Source organism: Pongo pygmaeus, chromosome 7 (assembly GCF_028885625.2).
Source record: "Pongo pygmaeus isolate AG05252 chromosome 7, NHGRI_mPonPyg2-v2.0_pri, whole genome shotgun sequence".
Classification (NCBI taxonomy): Eukaryota; Metazoa; Chordata; class Mammalia; order Primates; family Hominidae; genus Pongo; species Pongo pygmaeus.
In genome coordinates, this window is record NC_072380.2 from 111,892,068 (window position 1) to 111,918,504 (window position 26,437).

The 26,437-nt window shown below is 34.9% G+C and overlaps 1 protein-coding gene across 23 annotated transcripts in view; it reads left to right on the forward strand.

Moving 5' to 3' along the window:
- Window positions 1-26,437, forward strand: part of VPS13B (vacuolar protein sorting 13 homolog B) — a 915,151-nt gene that overhangs the window by 482,065 nt on the left and 406,649 nt on the right. For all 23 annotated transcript variants that reach the window (XM_063669399.1, XM_054497603.2, XM_054497598.2 and 20 more), the window contains 2 exons: window positions 3,627-3,847; window positions 18,301-18,504. In XM_063669399.1, coding sequence (XP_063525469.1) covers window positions 3,627-3,847; window positions 18,301-18,504 — 425 coding nt within the window. The remainder of the gene's footprint in view (window positions 1-3,626; window positions 3,848-18,300; window positions 18,505-26,437) is intronic.

Consider the following 26,437-nt stretch of genomic DNA (forward strand, 5'->3'; position numbering starts at 1 on the left):
ATGTTTAAAAATATTCTAATACTAAATGGACTTTTTAAAAGTTCAAAAGTTACTTTCCTATATTTACAAGAAATAAATGGCTTTATCTCAAATGTTTATATTAATAAATTAATCTTACCTGAGGTAAGTTAGTAAAAGCTCAGAGTATAAAAAGGGAATTTTGCTTTGAATCCTGAAATTTATGAATGCCAATTTTTTATCAAGTGCATTTTATTTAAAAATAACTCAAATGTAAGAATAATCTAGGGAACATATCAAAATTCATGCTGGGTCATACATTCAGAGATTTTGATTAAGAAGGTCTGAAGTCCTAAGAACCTGTATTTTAAACCAGCATCCCACATGATTCTGATGCAGGTGATCCAACAGACCTTATTAGATTGTTTACTCTTTTCCTCTCTCATTCCATGGCAAGATCTATGGTCATTTTCAGTACTATAGATAACATCAAGATTCAACCGGAATCTGTTCCTCTACATTTTATCAGGCAGACCTGCCATAACAAAGTACCATGAACTGGGTGGCTTTAAACAACAGAAACATGCTTCCAGTTTTTGCCCATTCAGTATGATATTGGCTGTGGGTTTGTCATAGATAGCTCTTATTATTTTGAGATACGTCCCATCAATACCTAATTTATTGAAAGTTTTTAGCATGAAGGGTTGTTGAATTTTGTCAAAGGCCTTTTCTGCATCTATTGAGATAATCATGTGGTTTTTGTCTTTGGTTCTGTTTATATGCTGGATCACATTTACTGATTTGCATATATTGAACCAGCCTTGCATCCCAGGGATGAAGCCCACTTGATCATGGTGGATAAGCTTTTTGATGTGCTGCTGGATTCGGGTTGCCAGTATTTTACTGAGGATTTTTGCATCAATGTTCATCAAGGATATTGGTCTAAAATTCTCTTTTTTGGTTGTGTCTCTGCCCGGCTTTGGTATCAGGATGATGCTGGCCTCATAAAATGAGTTAGGGAGGATTCCCTCTTTTTCTGTTGATTGGAATAGTTTCAGAAGGAATGGTACCAGTTCCTCCTTGTACCTCTGGTAGAATTCGGCTGTGAATCCATCTGGTCCAAAACTGGCACAAGACAGGGATGCCCTCTCTCACCACGACTATTCAACATAGTGTTGGAAGTTCTGGCCAGGGCAATTAGGCAGGAGAAGGAAATAAAGGGTATTCAATTAGGAAAGGAGGAAGTCAAATTGTCCCTGTTTGCAGATGACATGATTGTATATCTAGAAAACCCCATCAGCCTCAAATCTAAAATCTCAGCCTAAAATCTCCTTAAGCTGATAAGCAACTTCAGGAAAGTCTCAGGATACAAAATCAATGTGCAAAAATCACAAGCATTCTTATACACCAATAACAGACAAACAGAGAGCCAAATCATGAGTGAACTCCCATTCACAATTGCTTCAAAGAGAATAAAATACCTAGGAATCCAACTTAAAAGGGACGTGAAGGATCTCATCAAGGAGAACTACAAACCGCTGCTCAAGGAAATAAAAGAGGATACAAACAAATGGAAGAACATTCCATGCTCATGGGTAGGAAGAATCAGTATCGTGAAAATGGCCATACTGCCCAAGGTAATCTATAGATTCAATGCCATCCCCATCAAGCTACCAATGACTTTCTTCACAGAATTGGGAAAAACTACTTTAATGTTCATATGGAACCAAAAAAGAGCCCGCATTGCCAAGTCAATCCTAAGCCGAAACAACAAAGCTGGAGGCATCACGTTACCTGACTTCAAACTATACTACAAGGCTACAGTAACCAAAACAGCATGGTACTGGTACCAAAACAGAGATATAGATCAATGGAACAGAACAGAGCCCTCAGAAATAACGCCACATATCTACAACTATCTGATCATTGACAAACCTGAGAAAAACAAGCAATGGGGAAAGGATTCCCTATTTAATAAATGGTGCTGGGAAAACTGGCTAACCATATGTAGAAAGCTGAAACTGGATCCCTTCCTTACACCTTATACAAAAATTAATTCAAGATGGATTAAAGACTTAAACGTTAGACCTAAAACCATAAAAACCCTAGAAGAAAACCTAGGCATTACCATTTAGGACACAGACATGGGCAAGGACTTCATGTCTAAAACACCAAAAGCAATGGCAACAAAAGCCAAAATTGACAAATGGGATCTAATTAAAGAGCTTCTGCACAGCAAAAGAAACTACCATCAGAGTGAACAGGCAACCTACAAAATGGGAGAAAATTTTTGCAACCTACTCATCTGACAAAGGGCTAATATCCAGAATCTACAATGAACTCAAACAAATTTACAAGAAAAAAACAAACAACCCCATCAAAAAGTGGGTGAAGGATATGAACAGACACTTCTCAAAAGAAGACATTTATGCAGCCAAAAAACACATGAAAACATGCTCATCATCACTGGCCATCAGAGAAATGCAAATCAAAACCACAATGAGATACCATCTCACACCAGTTAGAATGGCGATCATTAAGAAGTCAGGAAACAACAGGTGCTGGAGAGGATGTGGAGAAATAGGAACACTTTTACACTGTTGGTGGGACTGTAAACTAGTTCAACCATTGTGGAAATCAGTGTGGCGATTCCTCAGGGATCTAGAACTAGAAATACCATTTGACCCAGCCGTCCCATTGCTGGGTATATACCCAAAGGACTGTAAATCATGCTGCTATAAAGACACATGCACACGTTTGTTTATTGCGGCACTATTCGCAATAGCAAAGACTTGACCAACCCAAATGTCCAACAATGATAGACTGGATTAAGAAAATGTGACACACATACACCATGGAATACTATGCAGCCATAAAAAATGATGAGTTCATGTCCTTTGTAGGGACATGGATGAAATTGGAAATCATCATTCTCAGTAAACTATCGCAAGAACAAAAAACCAAACATCGCATATTCTCACTCATAGGTGGGAATTGAACAGTGTGAACACATGGACACAGGAAGGGGAACATCACACTCTGGGGACTGTTGTGGGGTGGGAGGACGGGGGAGGGATAGCATTAGGAGATATACCTAATGCTAAATGACGAGTTAATGGGTGCAGCACACCAGCATGGCACATGTATACATATGTAACTAACCTGCACATTGTGCACATGTACCCTAAAACTTAAAGTATAGTAATAATAAAATTAAATTAAAAAAAAAGAAAAACAGAAAAGAAAAGAAAAAAAAACAGAAACATATTGTCTCAAAGTTCTTGGAGGCTACAGTCCAAAATCAAGGTATCAGATCACATTCATATAATGTGATCTGTTTTCTCTGGCCTCCAAGGTTTGCATACGTCCCCAACAGTTTCACAATACAACCAACTAGGGTAAGGGAAGAAGAACTTAGAACTTTTATTTTTATTTTTATCCCATATTTTTAATTTCTGTTAATGTATGGTTTATTGTGTATATAATTACTGAAATAATTTTAAGTAGCATGTAAATTGTTTAGCACTGTGGTCTCAGGAATACTATATTCACTTTTTATGATGCAATATTAGTCATAAATGTTAAATGTTTTACATTTTACTATCAAGTGAAAATTAATTGTATTTTTGTTTGTGTGCTTCCCTATTCCCTTTTATCCCCTATATCAGGTGATGCTTTTCCTTGGACGATCAACTTGCATAATTTCAGCATATATACCCTTCTTGGAAAACAAGTGACACTTTGCCTAGTGGAACCTATGGGTTGCACCTCCACTCTAGCTGTCACGTCTCAAAAACTACTTGCTACGGGACCTGATACACGACATTCATTTGTTGTCTGTCTCCATGTTGACCTAGAGTCACTAGAGATAAAATGCTCTAATCCCCAGGTTGGTACATTTGATTTATGAAAGGAAATTTAAAAGTAATGTGCTTTAAAAGCAATTGTTATCCATTTTGTTGAAGGGTTTCTCTTCTCTTAAGTATCCTAAATTATTTTTAACTTGGCCATCAAGATCGGGGTGGTTAGATTAAGAATTGCTTTGAAGCTCTCTGAAGTTGTGTAATTTAAACTCTTCTGAAAATGTAATGGTGGCAGTACAAATGTATCTTTTGGCTGATGGAATGAAATCGGTTGCAGATGTAATGTTTTTAAACACTGAAGAACTATTTTACTGTCAGACTGGAAGAGTCTGTTGAACTGATCGAGTGTAATTTTCATTCAGATTCTCACTCAGAACTTCTTTGCTTATCTTGCAATTTTTAATTATTATACTTTAATTTCTAGGATACATGTGCACAACTTGCAGGTTTGTCACATATGTATACATGTGCCATGTTGGTGTGCTGCACTCGTTAACTCGTCATTTACATTAGGTATATCTCCTAATGCTATCCCCCCACCCCCCAGCCCACGACAGCCCTGAGTGTGTGATGTTTCCCACCCTGTGTCCAAGTGTTCTCATTGTTCAGTTCCCACCTATGAGTGAGAACATGCAATGTTTGGTTTTCTATCTTTGCAATAGTTTGCTCAGAATGATGGTTAGTCTATTTGAGGGTAAATAAACAAGGGTTAAATTGTATGCAACTAATTATTTGTGGAAACCCAGGTGATCTGAATTCATATTAAACTGCAAAATTACAAGATACAGCATGATTGGTCTATGACAACTGAAATCTTTCTCTTTTTAAAAATATTTTTAAAAAGATATATTAAAAAAATTTTTTAATATTATTTTTTTAAAACATTATTTGTTATATTTGTTATATTAATTGTTATAAGCCAGTTTTTAAAGAGTACTTTTTTAAGTAGGGTCAAGTTATTTGAGCTTGATGGCACATGCCTATAGTCCCAGCTACTCAGGAGGCTGAGGCAGGAGGATCTTTGAGCCCAGAAGTTAGAGGCTGTAGTGTGCTATGATTGCACCTGGGAATAGCCACTGCACTCCAGCCTGGGCAATAAAGCAAGACTCTTTCTCTTAAAATTTTTTGTTTTGTTGTAATTCACTTTTTATGAAGCAGTATTAATCATAAATGTTAAATGTTTTACATTTTACTATCACGTGACAATTAACTGTATTTTTGTTTGTGTGCTTCCCTACTCCGTTTCCTCCCCTATATCAAGTGATACTTCTCTTTGGACTATCAGCTTGCATTCCATATTTTATAGAGCCTCTTTTTTGAAACCATCCTCATCCTTTCTTCTCTTCTTCTTGCCTCCCTCTCCCTACTATATACTATACTATTTGATTTAACTTTTATATTTGAAAAGATTCGACCTAATAATATATTGGTAAGAGTCTTATTATAAAAATGCGTTTAATTAGAATTATGACAAGGCAGCTGTATTAAAAGAACACTGTCATAAAAACTTCAGAACTCATCTTCCACTATAGTAAACATTATTTCATTTTTTCTTTCTTTCTTTCTTTCTTTTTTTTTTTTTTTTTCTTTTTGAGACAGGGTCTTGCTTGGTCCCCCATGCTGAAGTGCAGTGGTGCAATCACAGCTCATGCAGCTTCAAACTCCTAGGTTCAAGCAGTCGTCCCATTTGAACCTCCTGAGTAGCTGGGACTATAGGCACATGCCACCATGACCAGCTTATTTATTTCATTTTTGTTTTTTTGTAGAAGAGGGTCTCGCTTTGTTGTCTGGGATGATCTTGAACTCCTGGCTTCAAGCAATCCTTCTGCTTCAGCCTCTCAAACTGCCGGGATTACATGGTGTGAGCACCATGCCATAAGGTCATTTATTTTAGAATCAGTAGTGAATACTTTTGAATGATACTAAATATTTCAGTTTAATGGCTATTTGCCTTTCTATTATACCCATAGTGATATAGAAGAAAATAATTATGAAATGACTATCTTCTTTGAGATTACTCTTTGAGCGCTACTGCTAATGGTTGCTTTAAAGTGTTTTTAAAAGGAAGGGAAACTGTTGTGGATTGAATTGTGTCCCCGCAAAAATATATGTTGAAGTTCTAACCTTGTGTATCTCAGATATAACCTTATTTGGTAATAGGTTTGTAACAGAAGTAAGTTAAAATGAAGTCATTAGGGTGACCCAATGTGACTGGTATCCTTATAAAATAGAAAAATTTGGGCATAGACACATACAAAGGGAAGATGATGTAAAGATACACAGGGAGATTGTCATGTGAACATGGAAGCAAAGATTGAACTAGTGGAGCTGTAAGCCAAGGAGCACCCAAGACGGATAGTTCCCACCGGAAGAAGCTAGGCAGAGAGCCAATGATTGTACTCAGAATCTCAGAGGGTGCATGGCCCTACTGACACCTTGATTTTGGACTGTAGCCTCCAAGAACTTTGAGACAATATGTTTCTGTTGTTTTAAGCCACCCAGTTTATGGTACTTTGTTATGGCAGCTCTGCCTGATAGAATGTAGAGGAACAGATTCAACTTCTTTAGACCCTTTATCACAGAAGTTGTTAAAAAGGAAAACATAAGATATCTCTTAGCATGGCAGTATAAGCTCCCTCAGCCTATCTTTCCTACTGATTATTCCTATATACTCTAGAAAAAATTAAAAAACAAGCAATTGACTACCCCCACATAAATGCATGTTCTCAACTTGTTTTAAAATAATTGAATTGCAAAACGACTTTAAGGCAGCTTTTAGAAATTTTTATGAAGTGTAAAGGAAAGCATACTGAATGAAAAGGTAATAAATCTCAATTGAGGAATAAAAAGTATAAAAAGAATCAAATGGAATTTTAGAACGAAAAAATACAGTACCTGAAGGAAGAAAACCATGTTATATGGGCTTAAAGGTAGCTTGGAGATGATAGAAGAAAGAGTTACTAAACTTGAACATAGATCAGTAGAAATTACTGAATTTGAAAAAGAAAGGAAAAAAGTTTTTTAAAAAAGTGAACAGAGTTTCAATGATTGTAGAACAGAAAAGTCTAATATTGTGTACTACTTGGAGTTTCAGAAGGAGAGGATAAAAGGATTGGGATAGAAAAAAAAAGAGGAAATAATTACAGAAAACTTTGCAAATTTGGGGAAAGAGATAGTCTTTTATGCATCCAAGAAGTTCACCTAATCCCAAACAGGATAAACCCAAAGTAACAAATATTTGGACACATCGTGATTAAAATATTGAAAACGAAAGATAAATTTTTTAAAATTTTGACAGCAGATATAGGAAAAGACACATTCCATATAAGCAAATAATGATTTGAATTAGAGTAGATTTCTCATTAGAAACCACAAGAGACAGAAGACATTGGAACAATATTTTGGAAGTGCTAACATAAAAGAACTGTTAACCTAGTGAAGATACCCCACAGAAATGAAAGAGAAATAAACCCATTTTTAGATGAAGAAAAGCTAAGAAAGTTTGTCACCAGCTGCTCTATTCTACAAGAAATCCCAAAGGAAATTCTTCAGGGAAATGAAGGAATGAAAATGATACTGGATGAAAATGATACTGGATGAAAATGATACTGGATGAAAATGATACTGGATGAAAAATTGGATCTTTAGGAATGAAGGAAAACCAACAGAAAGGGTAAATGGCTGGGTAAATATATTTTTTAAAAAACTACTTAAAAATATGTGTGACTCTTAAAATCAAAAAGCATAACATTGTCTGCTGGTTTTTTCAGTGTATGTAGATGTAGCATACAAGACAACTATAACATTAAGGCTAGCGGAAGATGGAGTAAAAGAATCTATGGTTGCCAAGTTTCTACATATCATATGAAGTGGTACAATAAAAACTCTTAAGTAGGCTGAAAGTTTTGGTGCATATGTTTTACTCTCTTAGGACAACTAATAAGAAAATGCAAAAATACAAAAGGATAAAGCCAAAAAGCCAATAGAGAAATTAAAATTAAATACTAAAAAATATTCAAAGAAGCCAAAAGAAGATGGGAAAAAAATAACAAAGGAACAAAAAATGGAGGGTAAAACAGTACAAAAAATAAAGTGCTGGAGCTAAGCCAGCTATATTTATAATTACATGAAATATTTATAGTCTCAATTAGGAATCCGCAAACTAATGCCCATAGGCCAAATTTGACCACACTCATTTTTTACATATTGTCTATGGTTTCTGCCATGCTACACCTGCAGAATTGAATAACAGAACAGTATGGCCCACAAAGCCTAGAATATTTACTCTCTGGCCCTTTACAGAGAAAGTTCACAAATTATTGGTCAAACACTCCAAGTAAAAGGCGAAGATCTATAGTGGGAAGTAAAGCAAGATGCTACCGTATAATACCTAAGATTGTATTTTACTTAAATATAAAGAAACAGATTATAAATAGATGCATAGTAAAAGATACACCATACAAACAGTCAACATAAGAAGGCTGGACTTACTTATTTTAATCTTAGAACAAATAAAAAGTGTGTTACCATAGATAGAGTGACATGAAACAAAAATTAACAGAATTAAGGGAAAAATGTAGAGAATTCTAGAATCATAGTAAGAAATTTTTATAACACCTCTTTCAGCAATGGATAAAACAACTGGATTAAAAATAAATAATTGAAGATATAGAAGATACGAAAATACTGTGCACTCACCTTGATCTAATTGACATTTATAGAACAGTATATCCAACAACCGTAGAATGCGCTTTTTTACAGATATACATGGTCTCATTTTTAAGAGGATCAAAAATCACATGAAAGTATTATTTGACCACAGTCAAATTAGAAATTAATAATAAATAGCTAGAAAAACTTTAAATATGTGGACATTAAACAGCATGCTTCTAAATAATTTATGGAACAACGACATAATTATTTGGGAAATTAGAAAATATTGAATGACACTAAAAAAAAACTGGATAAGCTAAGGCAGTGTTTAGAGGGAAATATAACTTTAAAGACATATTAGAAAGGAAGAAAGATCTTAAATCAGCCATTTAAGGTTCAACTTTAGAAAGCTAAGAAAAGAACAAGAGAAACCCAAAGTAAGTAAAAAGAAGAAAATAATAAAGATATGAGCAGAGATGAACGGAACAGTTAACAAAAAAGTGAGCAAGAGATAGAAAATTAATGAACTGGTTCTTTTAAAAGATCAACAAAATTGACAGTTCCTTAGCTAGACTGAAATAATAGAGAGGGAGAAAAAAAATGCAAACTACTAATATCATGAATAAAGGGGAGTTGATAACATTAAAAGCATAATAAGAGAATAATGAACAACTTTATGCCAACAAATGCAACAACTTAGATGAAATGGAAATTTTCATTGGAAAAGAATTCCGTCAAAGTTGACACAAGAAGAATAGAGCAAATCCAAATAGCTCTATATCTTTTAACAAAATTGAATGTGATGTCAAAAACTTTCCCATGGAGAAAACTTCCAATCTAGATGGATGAATTCTATCAAATATTCTGGAAAAAATAACATAAATTTTTCACAAATGTTTTCCCAGAAATGAAGGCTGAAGCATCCCTGCCCAACTGGTTTTATGAAGCTAGCATAACTCTAATAACAAAACTTCAAAAAGACTTTACAAAAGAAGGAAACTAGGTATTAATATCCCTCATGAAAATGATATAAAAATTCTTAACCAAATGTTAACAAATCAAAGATAACAATATCTAAAAAGCATAATATATATATTATACATAATGGCCAACTAGGAATTATCTTAAAAATGCAAGTTTGGTTTAACATTCAAAAATCATTCAATATAATTTACCATAATAGCAAAACAAAGGAGAAAAATCATATGATCATCTCAATAAATTCAGGTGAGACATTTGACAGAATTCAACATGCATTCATGATGAAAAGTCTCAGCAAATTACAAGTAGGAGGTAACATTCTCAAACTGATAGAGATCATATAAGGGAAAACAATGGTAAATATCATATGTAATGGTAAAATATTGAATTGTTTCCCACTAAGATCAGGAAAAAGTCCAGGATTTCTGCTTTCAATTCTATTCTGTATTATACTAGAGTTCCTAACCATTACAATAAACCATGAAAAATTAATAAAAGATATAAAGATAAGAAATGAAGAAGTAAAACTGTTTGCATATAACATATTTTGTAGAAAACCCCAAAGGAGTCTAATAAACTATTACTAAAACTAACAAAACTCACCAAGCTTCTATGAGGCAAAGTTAATGTATTAAAACCAATTGTATTTTTATGTACTGGCAGCAAACAACTGGAAAATGGAATGAAATCAATTTCACTCTTTACTAACATCCAAGAAACATAAATGAATAAATCCAACAAAAGATATCTAAGACCTCTATCCTGAAAACCATAAAGCGTTGCTGAGAAAACTTAACACCTAAAAGAAGTAAAGAGATATATCTCCTCATAGTTTGGAAGACTGAAATTGTTGATGGCTTATTGATCTTGATATTCGGCATAATCAAGTTTAAAAACAATACTTTTTGAATGACATATTGAGATAGCAGAAAGCCCGACATTTGGAGAAGGTATTTACAAGACATTCTTCAAACAATGGACTGTTATCCAAAATATTCTTTTTTTTTTTTTTTTTTTTGTGGAGACTGAGTCTCCCTCTGTTACCCAGGGTGGAGTGCGGTGATGTGATCTCGGCTCACTGCAACCTCCTCCTCCCAGGTTCAAGCGATTCTCCTGCCTTAGCCTCCTGAGTAACTGGGATCACAGGTGTGTGCCACCACACCTGGCTAATTTTTGTATTTTTGTAGAGACAGAGTTTCACCTGTTGACCAGGCTGGTCTCAAACTCCCAATTTCAAGCAATCCACCTGCCTCGGCCTCCCAAAGTGCTGGGATTACAGGCGTGAGCCACTGCACCCGGCCTAAAAGTTCTTTCTACTCAATAACATGAAGATGAACAATAAATGATAAACATAAAGACAAATAATGGGGAACAGACTTGAACAGATACTTCACAAAATACTTATTTGAATAGTCAATAAGCATATGAAAATATGCCCAATGTCATTATCAGGGGAAAAACGTCATGAAGAAATAGAAATACACAACTATTAGATTGGCTAAAATAAATGATAGACTCAATATGTGGACCAACTGGAACTCATCATACACCGCTTGTGAGAATGTAAAAATGATGTAACAACATTGGAAACCCCTTGGCAATTTCTGAAAAAGTTCGGTACACACTTATCATACAACCCAGCGATTTCTCCCTATGTATTTCCTCTGAGAAACAAAATACATATCCACAAAAGGTCTTTTACAGAGATGTATATAGCAGCTTTATTTGTATAGCCCCAAACTGGACACAACTCACATGTTTATCATCAGGTGAATTAGTAAAAAAATTATGGCCTACTCATACCAAGGTAATACTAGCCAGCCATTAAAGGGCTGAATTATTGATAAAATGTAAAATCATTGATGAATCTTGAAATCATTATGCTGACTGAAAGAAGCCAAGTGGAAAAAGAGTACTTACCCTATAATTCCATTTACATAAAATGTTAAAATATGCAGATTACTATTAATATATAGTGATAGAAAGTAGGTTACTTGTTGCCTGGAAGTAGGACAGGAAGAGAGAATAAAGAGGGGGTGATAGGAAGAGGACGTGTTACAAAGGGATATGAAGATATTATTGGAAGATACAGAAGTGTTGTTTTTCTAGTCATAGTTTATAGTTAGTGGTAGCTCAGTCTCTCTCTAAAGCTACATATAAAAGACAGCCCCCTGCTACTTGGAGTTATCTACCAAAGTCCTTATAATTTAGGAAAGATAATTGTAGCTGTGAGAGGATAGTCCTACTCCACATGTTCTAGTTATCCATAGCTATCCTAGCTAACACAAAAAATATTCTTAGACTCCACTATTATTCATATTTTTAAAATTTTCTTTACTTTGGATACTTAATAGTTTTGTGATTTTTATGGTGTTACTAAATGTAATACTTTGGCTCAAAACTAGAGTACTGGGTATATTCTCTAGCTATCCACATTGTTTGGAGCTAAGCTCAGATTTTGTTGTTGTTTAAATGTAAACCAGCTCTAAGCAAAGTCATCAGCTAGATGGGGCTTGTGTTTGGCCTTGTATTTCCTTCCTATGTCTGCTCCTTCCCTCTTGTCCTTTCTTCAGTTATCTGGCTTCCAGGGCCACCTGGCTCCCAGTGCCTCCTTTCTCCTGTTCTCCTGATACCAAGAACCTCTTTTTCTAGAATTACTCCAAGGCTGAATGAACCTTATGTACTGAGAGTTCATTTTTACTCAAAATGTAGTAACTCTTATCTCTTTATGTAATTCTACTTTATAAATCTCATAAAATCCTTGGAGTTACTCAATAAATCCTCATAAACAAAATTGTGTTAAACTGTCACCACCTGGTGTAACCAACATTGATCACAAGGTTGTTGGGAAGTCTGAAATATTTATGAAAATATTTTGTAAACACTGAAATGTTATATGAATATCATTTTGTTAGTGTAGACTGACTCTGATTAAAATGTGAGACCATCTTTGCAAATTGGTATGAACATCCCTGGCGAAATGTAACAACGTTCCTGAAGAGATGTGATACCACAAAATAACAGCACTGAAGAATCTATATAAACTAAAATATTTGGTGAGGGAGTAATATTCTTTGATGTCTTCAAGTGACAGATTAACCTAAATTTTAATGACAAAACATGAGACTCTAAATAAACCTCTTTGTTGTGAGTGATTGCTTTAGCTTATGCTTCCAGACTCTCTTTGGATGCTTTCAAAATTCCAAAGGATGGCTTGATTTTTTTTTTTTTTTTTTTTGCCATATGCAGTAAGCAAATTCTTATTGAGCACTACATGTAAGGCAGACATGAAGATGAATAAAACAAACACACAAAGAACGCCATATCTACATACCTCATAATCCAACTATTGAAAGCCACAAGTAAAGAACAAATATTGAATATATCACAAGAAAATACATGTATGATACCTTACATTCAGGGGAACCAATATTTGATTAACAGCTTACTTCTCGTAAGAAACCACGAAGGCCAGAAGAACATCTTTAAATTAGGAAAATAAAAAATAAAACGTCTCAACCAATTTAGAAGTTCTTAATTAAGCAAAAATAACTTTTATAAGTGAAAACTAAAGAAAAACTTTTCAGAGAAAAGACTCTATCACCAGTAGGAACTGCATACAGGAAGTACTAAGGAACATTTTTCGTGCTGAAAGGAAATGCCACCAGATGGCTGAGCATCTCTTCAAATGTTTATTGGCCATTGAGTTTGCTCATTCGTAAATTGGCAGTTCACATTAATTTGTATTTTTCTAATTACTAATAAGATTAAGCTTTTTTTCACATGTTTATTGTCCAGTGAATTTGCTGTTTTGTGATTTGTTAACTCATATCGTTTAGCCAGTCTTCTATTAAATTCATTTTTCTTAGCAATTTGTAAAAGCTTTCTTTAGACTCTTTAAATACAAAGCCCATAACTGTAATGCAGTTAATTGGCTTTTAAACTTTTTGACATCTTTTGCCAGAAATGTTTAATCTTTCATAGTCAAAGATACCTATATATTCCTTTTTATTTCTGGGTATCCTGTCTTAAAAGGAGTATCATGGACCCCTAAAATGCACGCAGATATACACATGACCATAGAATCCTAAAATGTCTTTTACTGTTTTTTCTTTTAAAATTAATGTCTCAAAATTTCTTTCTCGTGCTTTCTCATTTATCCATCTGTTTTTGTTGTTTGCTTTTTGTTTTTAAAATATATTTGTTGTAAGGAAGAGGTGCAAATCAATACTTCTTGTCCTTTTTATACCATTGGCTAAAAGCTGTGAGCCTATTCTCAGAATATTGTATAGACCCATTAAGATTGCATACTGAGGTATACTGTCAGAAGGTTTGTGAGCTTTTGACTGTAGCCAGTGTGTACGTTTCTTGATTACATTTTATGGAAATAATTCCTACTTAAATACCTTTCTTTGGCTTATCCATTAGGATGACATCAGAATTGTGACCCTTGTACACTATTGAATTTATTTCATTGTTGCCTAGATACAGAACCCTCATGTAGTTAATGTACTTTAAAAATAGAGAAGGCTATGTATATAAGGTAGGCTGAGAGCAAATTTATTACTGTATCAGACATTACTGTCTGTCTATGTTAGTCCTGGAACTTTCATTGCCATTCAGTGTTCTTAGACACTGTGTATATTTATCTTGGTTGAATATTTGGTGCTTTCGTGACTGGAAGAGATTTCTGTTATCCGTTCCCTTCATGTTAACTATGTGACCAAAGTTACCCTGTTTCCTTTAATGTCTTTAGACACCAGTATCTCAGACCCTAAATACTATGTGTATTCCAAAGTTAAATGAGCCTGTCCTGTAATCCCAGTGACTTGGTAGGCTAAGGTGGGAGGATCACTTGAGCTCAGGAGTTTGAGACCACTTGAGCAACATAACAACATGCTGTCTTTATTTAAGAAAAAAAAAAAAAAAAGCCCATAGAATCTTTTTTTTTTTTTTTTTTTTATGTGATAAAACTTCTGTTTACCTTTGGCCAGCAAACTGATACATTGTTTTCTTATAGGCATTCACAGGAACATAACACTGTCTTAGCATTTTGGGGTTTATGTATGTGGAACTGAGAAAGAACAGATTTATGCCAGTTTTCTATTCATTTATTTATCGTTTTTATTGCTGTTATGTTGATCAGTTTTTACCAAGGGAATGGAATTTGGCATTGCTGTATAAGAACACAGGCTTTGAGTTCAGACAAAACTGGATTTGTATCCTTGCACCACTCACCCATTTTTTATTTCTCTGAGCTCTTGATTTTTTTTTTTTTTTTTTGAGACAGTTTTTTTTGTTGTTGCCGAGGCAGGTGTGCAATGGTGTGGTCTCGGCTCACTGCAGCCTCCGCCTCCTGGGTTCAAGCAATTCTCCTGCCTCAGCCTCCCAAGTAGCTGGGATTACAGGCACCCACCACCACACCCGGCTAATTTTTTGTATTTTTAGTACAGATGGGGTTTCACCGTGTTGGCCAGGCTGGTCTTGAACTCCTGACCTCAGGTGATTCGCCCACCTTGGCCCCCCAAAATGCTGGGATTACAGGCATGAGCCACCACACCTGGCCCAAGCTCTTGATTTTTGTTTTAACTTTTAAATGAAATTAAACTGGACAAGTGTAATCTTTTATGTGAAAAGTTGTTTTTGTGTAAAAAAAAAAACAACTTTCTGAAACTGAGTTTTAATGATTAGTAACAACCTACATGCCAAATGAAATAGTTTTTCTAAGATTGTATTAACTTAGAGCTCTCTGCATTGTTCAACCCACATCACTAAATTGATTGGTGAAATTCCGTTTCTCCTTGATTTCCGTTGACATTGTATGTCCATGTTTTTTCTTCTTCCTCTCTACCTTTAGTGATTCTATTCTGACACTATCTCCTGATACTCTGCAAAATGGGCCCTTCCTCTCTAGCCACCTAGGTACTCTTCATCAGCCCTGTTTCTTGTCTTGATCATCCCCTGCACTTGGCTTTTGTTCATTCTGTATTTCTGAGTAGAATGACTTTGTGTTCATCTAAATCCTGTCTCTCCTTCAGGAATATACCTTGAGGCTTTTCTCAGCCTCTCCAGTGAAATTGAATCTTTTTTCTGAACAGCTATAGATTAAATGAAAAAAGTGTGTGAATAAATTTTTAAAAAATAATGTTACATATTTATATTCAGTAAGCATTCAATACACAAGACATTGTTGATATTCAGACACCTTCATACAGAACTCATGTAAAGCCACCTCACATGGTATTTATTTTTTAGGGATTTTTAAAAAATGTTTTATTGAGGTATACTTAACATACAATAAACTGCATGTTTAAATTAGCTAATTTGTTAAGATTTGGCGTACATACACACATGAAACGATGCCCACAATCTAACATCTTCAAGTTTCTTTATGTTCTTATGCAGTCCTCCCTCCCATTCCTCCCCATCACAGGTACCATTGTTTCTGTCATTATAGACTAATTTTTATTTGTTTTTCTTAGCCTAGCTTCTTTCATTCTGCATAATTATTTTCAGATTAATTCACGTTGTTGCATGCATCAATAGTTTATTTATTTTTATGGCTAAACAGCATCCTGTCATGTGAATGTACTTCAATTTGTTCACTACCTGTCAATGTATATTTGGGATTTTTTCCAGTTTTTGCCTATTACAAATAATGCTGCCATGAACATTTGTGTACACATCTTTGTATGGACATAGTCTTCATTTTTCTTAGGAAACTACTTAGGAGTGGAATAGCTGGATCATATATGGTAGGTATATGCTCTTTTTAAAAACTGTCAAATCATATTCTAAATTTTACATTCCTACCAGCAGAAAATGAGAGCGTTAGTTACTCTACATCCTTACTAATACTTGATATAGTTAGGCTTTTTAATTTTAGACATTCTAAACATGGGAAGTGGTAGTTCATTGTGGCTTTACTTGGCATAGTGTTTTAGCACAACTTGAAGGATAAAAGTTGAACATTTATCCTACATGTTTTTGCCTTATTTCTTTAAACCTCTGAATTTGGAAAGTCTGAGTTCTGTTAGCAACTTTCTTCTTTGAAAATAAAAATACATTTAAAGTGTGTGTCATGGTTTGCAAGGCACTTTAAACACACAATGTACTCGTTGCCATTCAGATACAGTATTTTCTAACACTTAAAGGAATCAGAAGTAGTGACAATAAAAGCAGCATCATTTCTCTTAAATAAATACCCTTAGAAATACTAAGAACCTGTTTTGGCTTTTTGTTATTGTTGTTTGTGCTGTCTTTATTTATCAGTTCTAATTATTTAAGAAAAAGCAAAATAACCTTTTTAAAAACTGGTTCGCCACCAAGTTGTTTCTCTGTAGAGAGAAACATTCATAATTGTGAAGGACAAAAGAATTTGAACAAATATTTTTCTAAGACCTTTTTAATAAGATTTTTAGCAGCTAGATTACTTTTAAACAAAAATAGCTATAACCTGAGATTTGAAACTTCATTACACAAAAAACAGGAGAAAATTGTACACCCAAGTACTGTTTTATATCAAATGAGGATTGACAATAGTGTTTTTATGCATCTGTTCTGCCCACATAAGAAGCCAGCTTCATCATCTGGATGTGTCCTGGGGCTGAAACTTTTTATAAATATGAGAATTTCACTTTTTTTAAATGGCAAGCAGAATATGGTGTCCAGCTGTGGATTTGCTTATATATTGTGTTTGCATTTTTTCTTCCTGGGCTTGTTTTATACAGTATATGGCACTACGTTGTCATACAAATTTCATGATTAATGCTTATTTATGAAATCTTGTGTAAATATCTTAGGACTCAGTCAAACAATGTGCAAGTTAAACAGTTTTTTCTCCGAATATTGGAATGACATCTCCTTTGGGAATAGTAGGTTGGATATGTTCTTTATCTATAAAAAAAAGTCTCGTATGTAACATTTGCCTTTTACTGTTCGATGTTATATCATTCTTTTTCAATTTGTTTTGTGGGACAAGAAATCCAGTTTCATGTGCCTTTATAGCAGCATGATTTATAGTCCTTTGGGTATATACCCAGTAATGGGATGGCTGGGTCAAATGGTATTTCTAGTTCTAGATGCCTGAGGAATCGCCACACTGACTTCCACAATGGTTGAACTAGTTTACAGTCCCACCAACAGTGTAAAAGTGAGGACAAAAAACCAAACACCGCATGTTCTCACTCATAGATGGGAATTGAACAATAAGAACACATGGACACAGGAAGGGGAGGGGGGAGGGATAACATTAGGAGATATACCTAATGCTAAATGATGAGTTAATGGGTGCAGCACACCAGCATGGCACATGTATACGTATGTAACTAACCTGCACATTGTGCACATGTACCCTAAAACTTAAAGTATAATAAAAAAATAAAATAAAATAAAATAAAAAGAAATCCAGTTTCAGATTTATTCCTGGGAATCACAGAGAAAATTAGATGTGGAAATTAAGATGGTAGTTATTTCATATTATGCTAAATAATTACATTTACTAGAACGCCTTTGTTTTTTAATTTTGATTCTGTCCTCTGGTTGAGAGGCATTTGTATGTGTTCTATTGTTCACATATTGAAATCAATCTACTGCTTGCTAACAAGCTGTGCTTACATTACTGTGGTTTTAATCCACAGGAATGCTAGGTTGATTATTAAATATCACAGTGTGAGTATGAAGCAAATTTCAAGTGTAAGTTAAAGTGATCAGTGATGCATTGGTAGAGTTTTGTTTTATAAATTTTATTTCTCTGGACTGGTTAATTTTCTCATATTATTATTTTAGTGGATTGAAACTGGAAGTTGAAAGACTTGTTTTCTCTTCTTTTTTCTTATGCTCTCAGGTCCAGCTCTTCTATGAACTAACTGATACCATGAATAAGGTCTGGAATAAGATTCAGAAGAGAGGCAATCTCAACCTATCTTCAACCTCTCCAGAGACCATGGCAGGGCCTGTTCCTACTTCTCCAGTTAGAAGCAGTATAGGCACAGCTCCTCCAGATACCAGCACATGCAGCCCATCTGCTGACATTGGGACTACTACTGAGGTAAGTGTTTTTGAAAATCCTGTTACAAAATGAAGGTTAATATATAACACAGATTTCCAGATCATGGTTTAAAATGAAGATAACCTCACTACTGTGAAAACTGATAGATTCTGAAGGTTCAAGAGGAGCTGTGGCAGCAGTGACTCTTCCTTTTAGCTACAAGAATTTCTGTTTTTAATCACTTTTAGCAGCTTATGGGGTAGTTCAGGATAGTGCAGGCTCTGTGAAATGGTGAGAACTGAGACACAGTAAAGGTATGTTTCCTCAGAAGTATGGAAATGTAGAAACTGAGTGAAAAAGAGACTCATGCTTCCCCTTTCCCTACCTCTGTTCCTCTACACCTTTTTTGAACCAGGTGACTATTATTATCTAGTCACCTGGTTTAGATTAGTGGTTTTCAACCCTATCAGACCCAATGCCCTCTCCTCTTCCTCCCAATTATAAAAGCTTTTCTTTTTATTTTTAACATCCTAACCTAGCATGCCAGTACCTCTTTTGTATAAGAAATAGTTTATAATGCCTCCTTTACTATCCTGAAATGAAAATAAAAATATAACCAGAAATGAAAATGAAAAATAATGTAACTTACATATACATATAATTTCAAAAATATATAATGTCTTAAATAAAAGGAAAGTAATTGAAGATACAGTATTATGTACTTCCATATATAAATGCCTGGGCATGACTGCATTAGAAGACATAACGGAATAGTCACATGCAATTACTCTGACTATGACGGCTGCAAATAGACTTGTGCAAGTCTATACTGAATACCACAAGTGGTATTGCTGTCGCTGACATGATTTTCTAAACTACTGACAAATTATTGGTAAAGTTTCAAACACAACATAGTTCAGTCTTTCATTATAGTAGTTGAATTTTGGAACTTCTAGTGTATATTGAAATCATGCAAAAATGAAGAAAAAAGTGTTTAGATTTAAAACATTTTGTAAACAGGATTTTTATCTATGTGACTATATATGAGACAGTCTTCATTTTTCCGGACTGCCCTATTTTACACAGGATCTCTTGAACCCCTAACTCCTAACGTTTAAATCCCAATAATGATACACAAACATTGAGTCAACAAAATATACCCCCATTCATTTTCAAAACATTGCTTAGAGGACAGAACTTTCCCCAGCGAGAACTACTGTTCTATAGTAGATGGAGGTAGAAGTTAATGTTTTTTTGTTTCTGCATAAAGACACCATTTCCTCTGGAAATAAAGCTATTGGCAAAATACAGAATGGGATAAGAATCAAGTAAACGGGATGTTAATGTCTTTCCTCTTACAAATCAGTAAAAGCAAACAAACTCAGTTAAAAGGGCAAATTTCAGCTGCTATAAGGCATTTAACACTTTAGAGTACATCTATTTAACCCCCTGTACAAGCAACTTTTCTATCTTGCCCATTCCAAATCTTAAGAATCACAGTAACCTAGGTGAAAATATTTTTCTTTCTCTTTTTTATTTTTTCTTCCCAAATGAGGAAGCGATAGGAAGTCTAGAAATGAGCCTGTATCAAGTTAATGGGACGTATCCTTTCTAGAGTAAAAGCAGTGAATTCTTTCTTGAAGAGTTCCAATATTATTAGCATACAAAATCTTTTAGAATTCCTGCAGTAAAAAAGCTATTTAACTTTATTTTTTTATTTTTATTTTTTATTATTATTATACTTTAAGTTTTAGGGTACATGTGCACAATGTGCAGGTTAGTTACAAATGTATATACATGTGCCATGCTGGTGTGCTGCACCCATTAACTCGTCATTTAGCATTAGGTATATCTCCTCATGCTTTCCCTCCCCCCTCCCTCTACCCCACAACAGTCTCCAGAGTGTGATGTTCCCCTTCTTGTGTCCATGTGTTCTCATTGTTCAATTCCCACCTGTGAGTGAGAATATGCAGTGTTTGGTTTTTTGTTCTTGCGATAGTTTACTGAGAATGATGATTTCCAATTTCATCCATGTCCCTACAAAGGACATGAACTCATCATTTTTTATGGCTGCATAGTATTCCATGGTGTATATGTGCCACATTTTCTTAATCCAGTCTATCATTGTTGGACATTTGGGTTGGTTCCAAGTCTTTGCTATTGTGAATAGTGCCGCAATAAACAAACGTGTGCATGTGTCTTTATAGCAGCATGATTTACAGTCCTTTGGGTATATACCCAGTAATGGGATGGCTGGGTCAGATGGTATTTCTAGTTCTAGATCCCTGAGGAATCACCACACTGACTTCCACAATGGTTGAACTAGTTTACAGTCCCACCAACAGTGTAAAAGTGTTCCTATTTCTCCACATCCTCTCCAGCACCTGTTGTTTCCTGACTTTTTAATGATCGCCATTCTAACTGGTGTGAGATGGTATCTCATTGTGGTTTTGATTTGCATTTCTCTGATGGCCAGTGATGGTGAGCATTTTTTCATGTGTTTTTTGGCTGCATAAATGTCTTCTTTTGAGAAGTGTCTGTTCATGTCCTTTGCCCACTTTTTGATGGGGTTGTTTGTTTTTTTCTTGTAAATTTGTTTGAGTTCATTGTAGATTCTGGATGTTAGCCCTTTGTCAGATAAGTAGGTTGCGAAAATTTTCTCCCATTTTGTAGGTTGCCTGTTCACTCTGATGGTAGTTTCTTTTGCTGTGCAGAAGCTCTTTAATTTAATTAGATCCCATTTGTCAATTTTGGCTTTTGTTGCCATTGCTTTTGGTGTTTTAGACATGAAGTCCTTGCCCATGTCTGTGTCCTGAATGGTAATGCCTAGGATTTCTTCTAGGGTTTTTGTGGTTTTAGGTCTAACGTTTAAGTCTTTAATCCATCTTGAATTAATTTTTGTATAAGGTGTAAGGAAGGGATCCAGTTTCAGCTTTCTACATATGACTAGCCAGTTTTCCCAGCACCATTTATTAAATAGGGAATCCTTTCCCCATTGCTTGTTTTTGTCAGGTTTGTCAACGATCAGATAGTTGTAGATATGTGGCATTATTTCTGAGGGCTCTGTTCTGTTCCATTGATCTATATCTCTGTTTTGGTACCAGTACCATGCTGTTTTGGTTTCTGTAGCCTTGTAGTATAGTTTGAAGTCAGGTAGCGTGATGCCTCCAGCTTTGTTCTTTTGGCTTAGGATTGACCTGGCGATGCGGGCTCTTTTTTGGTTCCATATGAAGTTTAAAGTAGATTTTTCCAATTCTGTGAAGAAAGTCATTGGTAGCTTGATGGGGATGGCATTGAATTCTATAGATTACCTTGGGCAGTATGGCCGTTTTCACGATATTGATTCTTCCTACCCATGAGCATGGAATCTTCTTCCATTTGTTTGTATCCTCTTTTATTTCATTGAGCAGTGGTTTGTAGTTCTCCTTGAAGAGGTCCTTCACGTCCCTTGTAAGTTGGATTCCTAGGTATTTTATTCTCTTTGAAGCAATTGTGAATGGGAGTTTACTCGTGATTTGGCTCTCTGTTTGTCTGTTATTGGTGTATAAGAATGCTTGTGATTTTTGCACATTGATTTTGTATCCTGAGACTTTGCTGAAGTTGCTTATCAGCTTAAGGAGATTTTGGGCTGAGATGATGGGGTTTTCTAAATATACAATCATGTCATCTGCAAACAGGGACAATTTGACTTCCTCTTTTCCTAATTGAATACCCTTTATTTCCTTCTTCTGCCTAATTGCCCTGGCCAGAACTTCCAACACTATGTTGAATAGTCGTGGTGAGAGAGGGCATCCCTGTCTTGTGCCAGTTTTCAAAGGGAATGCTTCCAGTTTTTGCCCATTCAGTATGATATTGGCTGTGGATTTGTCATAGATAGCTCTTATTATTTTGAGATACGTCCCATCAGTACCTAATTTATTGAGAGTTTTTAGCATGAAGAGTTGTTGAATTTTGTCAAAGGCCTTTTCTGCATCTATTGAGATAATCATGTGTTTTTTGTCTTTGGTTCTGTTTATATGCTGGATTACATTTATTCATTTGTGTATATTGAACCAGCCTTGCATCCCAAGGATGAAGCCCACTTGATCATGGTGGATAAGCTTTTTGATGTGCTGCTGGTTTCGATTTGCCAGTATTTTATTGAGGATTTTTGCATCAATGTTCATCAAGGATATTGGTCTAAAATTATCTTTTTTGGTTGTATCTCTGCCCGTCTTTGGTATCAGGATGATGCTGGCCTCATAAAATGAGTTAGGGAGGATTCCGTGTTTTTCTATTGATTGGAATAGTTTCAGAAGGAATGGTACCAATTCCTCCTTGTACCTCTGGTAGAATTCGGCTGTGAATCCATCTGGTCCTGGACTCTTTTTGGTTGGTAAGCTATTGATTATTGCCACAATTTCAGAGCCTGTTATTGGTCTATTCAGAGATTCAACTTGTTCCTGATTTAACTTTGTTGAATACAGCAGTTTCCACACTCACTTAACCAAAAGCTCATCTTTGTCAGTCTGCCTATTAACACTTTACAAAATATATTTTGTGAAATCCTTTGGTAGAGTAATCAAAGTTTAAGGTAATCAGTTGCTAGACAAAGATAATAGAAGTGAAAATGATAAATACAGTTAAATCTTGGAGACATTTTAGTGGCTGAAAGGAGAGTGTTCCATTAAACAGTTGTTTTCTAAGTACTGTGTTTACAGGAATGTCTAGAAGAACATGACATCCATTTTGGAGTGCTCACTCAACTCTTTTGGAAATTTTTTTTTTGAAAGAAACATTTAAAAGACATTTCAAGTACAGGAGAGACAGAGCTCACATGAAGTGGTGACAGCTTTTGGTCATACATCTAGAGACTGACGTTCATACAAGGTATAGTGTGAATCATACATTCTAGGATTGTACAGTGTACAAACAACACAAAAGGACATGATGGCCCTGATGTGAAATGTAATAAAAATAAACATGCCCTACATTTATAGAAGAAGGATTAATAAATTCATTCTAAGAGGTCTGTGGCTATTTTGTAAAGAAAATAATATTTGAGATGATGGTTATTTAAAAATGAGTAAGACATGAGTAACAATTTTGTTTTACTAGATGTATAATAATACATACTAGAAGAATAGTATCTTCATCAGCCAAAGTGAAGAAGTTAAGAAAGGGGAAAATTTTGCTAAAATTTTCTAAAATTTCGCTAAAATTAAGCTAAATTGCTTAAATTGCTAAATTGCTTAAAAAAAAGTAAATTCTGATTTTAATAATACCCTTATATGACTGAAATTCATTTCAAATTAGAAAGTTGAGGATTTTTTCTGATTGAGTTATAAAGACAAGTAATGAAAATGCTGATAGTAGATTTGTTTGTTTTGTACTATCTATAGATTTAATCTGATCTGTATCAGATTTGAAAGATCTGAAAATGATAAAATTTTCAGAATGCACCCTCTTCTCTTATTTATATAGTGTGGTCAAGAAAAGAGGTGATTACTACTAGTCCAATATCAATTTGAAATCCACTTGGGAAGATTATTTGCTGAGAAGTACCTTAAAACAATTTAGCTGATTTGTTTTTCATAAAGGGCAGGAAGATTTTTATGAAGATGGTTATTCGCTATTGAAGCTACTGAATGAAAACAATGACTATGTTTTCTTATGTCGTCATTTACTTGCTAATTTTGAAAGAGGTGAATTTAAACCCAGATGCACACATAGTTAATTTTATCTACCTGTAAATATTTTTTGAGAGCAAGAATAGAAATTAAACATGAAATATTCAATAGACAAACACCTCCTTATAGGTTGCAAGGTAAAGTTAGATCAGTGCCTTAAAATTGATCATCATATCATAACCATCTGGGTGACAGAGTGAGACTGTGTCCTGTCTCAAAAAAAAAAAAAAAAAGAGATAATGCTTGTGAAATACCTAGTTTGGTGAGTACTCCAAAAGGGAAAGCTAATGCAAATCTCCTTCATAAAATTTTTGCATTAGGCCTTGAGTACAGGCAAATTTCTGTATATACAGGGTACCATTTAAACATTTTCAATTTAGTGAGTCTTCATTTTATGTTCCCAGCTCTTGTAAAGTCAGGAACAACACTAGGATTTACTCACAACAGAGCAGGCAAGTTGTCAGTCAGTGATATGCTTCATGTAACTTGTTAACAGATTTTTGAAACCCTACTAGGGTTAACTAATTATGTCATTTCAATTTAACTTTTAATTTTCTCCTTAGCCCTGGGCAGAAGATTCTGCCACACTAATCAAATGCTGTACCATAGTAGCCCTATGCTGTTATTTGTTATATCATTTTGTTATAGCAAGGGAGGAAGGAGCTATAATTATAAAATTATTTCAGTGTAACAATGTTATTTAAATTGATTAACACCTCATTAATAAGGCAATAAAAAATATTAAGAACATTTATGAAAGATGAATTTTAACTCAGAGCTTGCTAACGAGTGCACTGAGACACCATGAGATGTGTCACAGCTATGCTGAGACATGGATTACCTTGGCCTTTAGAGTCTTTGGGTAGGTCTAGGATGAATGAAGCTTTCAATGCTGTGGAGATTTTTCTGCTTACCACAGATACAAATAACATTTACTACATATGCAATGTAGGAATGATATGAAAAAGGGTGGGAAGTACTACTATAACTATCCACAACACATATATTCTATATTTAAATCTGTATACAGATAGTTGTATTGTTGACATGATAGTGTGGCTAATAGAAAATATTCTTATAATCAAAAGATTGTCAGGACAATGATTACTAGGAGGAGAGAAGGACTTCTAGAGCTTTCCAGAAATGCTATGTTCAAGGAAGCATAAAGGCTTTTGAATAGATTAAAACAAACAAAAAAGTATTTATATACTCTCCCCTTCATATTGTTCATTCTTTTATTTCTTAACATTTTAAAATAATTGGTTTATAGTCCTTTTAGATTTTCTTAACTTCATTTATTGGAGATGCTAAGTTTTTGTTGTATCTGCTGACTTTCCCTTTTTCTGGTTCATTTTCTCATGTGGTTTGTAATATCTTATTGTGAACTCATCTTCAACAGTTTAATTTTTCTGTGTGATTCCTATGAGCCCTCTGTTGCAGAATTGTCCTTACAGAGCATTTTGACATTTACTTTTGCCAGGGTGCTGGAGATTTCAGGGAACCTTGGGCAGTTTTTAGGTTTCTTTATCAACAAGGGTTTGTCTTATCATATAAGTAGTATGCACGACATCCCACACAAGCAAATAATAACATTTAGTTTCTCATGTTTGTTTTGGTGTTTTTTTTTTTTTTTTTTGAGACGGAGTTTCACTCTTGTTGTCCAGGCTGGAGTGCAGTGGCGCAATCTCGGCTCAGTGCAACCTCTGCCTTCCAGTTTCAAGCGATTCTCCTGCCTCAGCCTCCTAAGTAGCTGGGATTACAGGCGCCTGCCACCACTCCTGGCTGATTTTTGTATTTTTACTAGAGATGGAGTTTCACCACGTTGGCCAGGCTCGTCTCGAACTCCTGACCTCAGGTGTTCTGCCTCCCAAAGTGCTGGGATTACAGGCGTGAGCCATCCTGCCCAGCCATGAATGACTTTATCATGCTGCCACTTTCACCTCTTCTCTGTCCTAGGAATCTGAAAAACATCCATGGCATTTCTTAGCCTGCTGAAACCTAGTGTCTGGTGTATCTTTTGCTTAAAAAGCAGCTCTGTTTGCCTCCAGGCTTTATGCAAAGAACTCCCCAGTTCAGACTCTAGACTATGTCTGCAGTCCCTGAATGAGTGTTAAAACACCATTGTTCAACCCCTGGACCCTTATCTGAGTTTGATACTTCTACATACTCCCAAGGACTGTTTCCACTTGTTACCCTGACTTTGTGTTTCCTCTTTGTTTCTGACACCATAGTATTTGTCTTTATTTCAAGTTTTGCTATCGTATTAGAAAAAGATGGTAGTCTGCAATTGGACAGTTTAAGAGAATTTAGTAAAAGGACAAAGA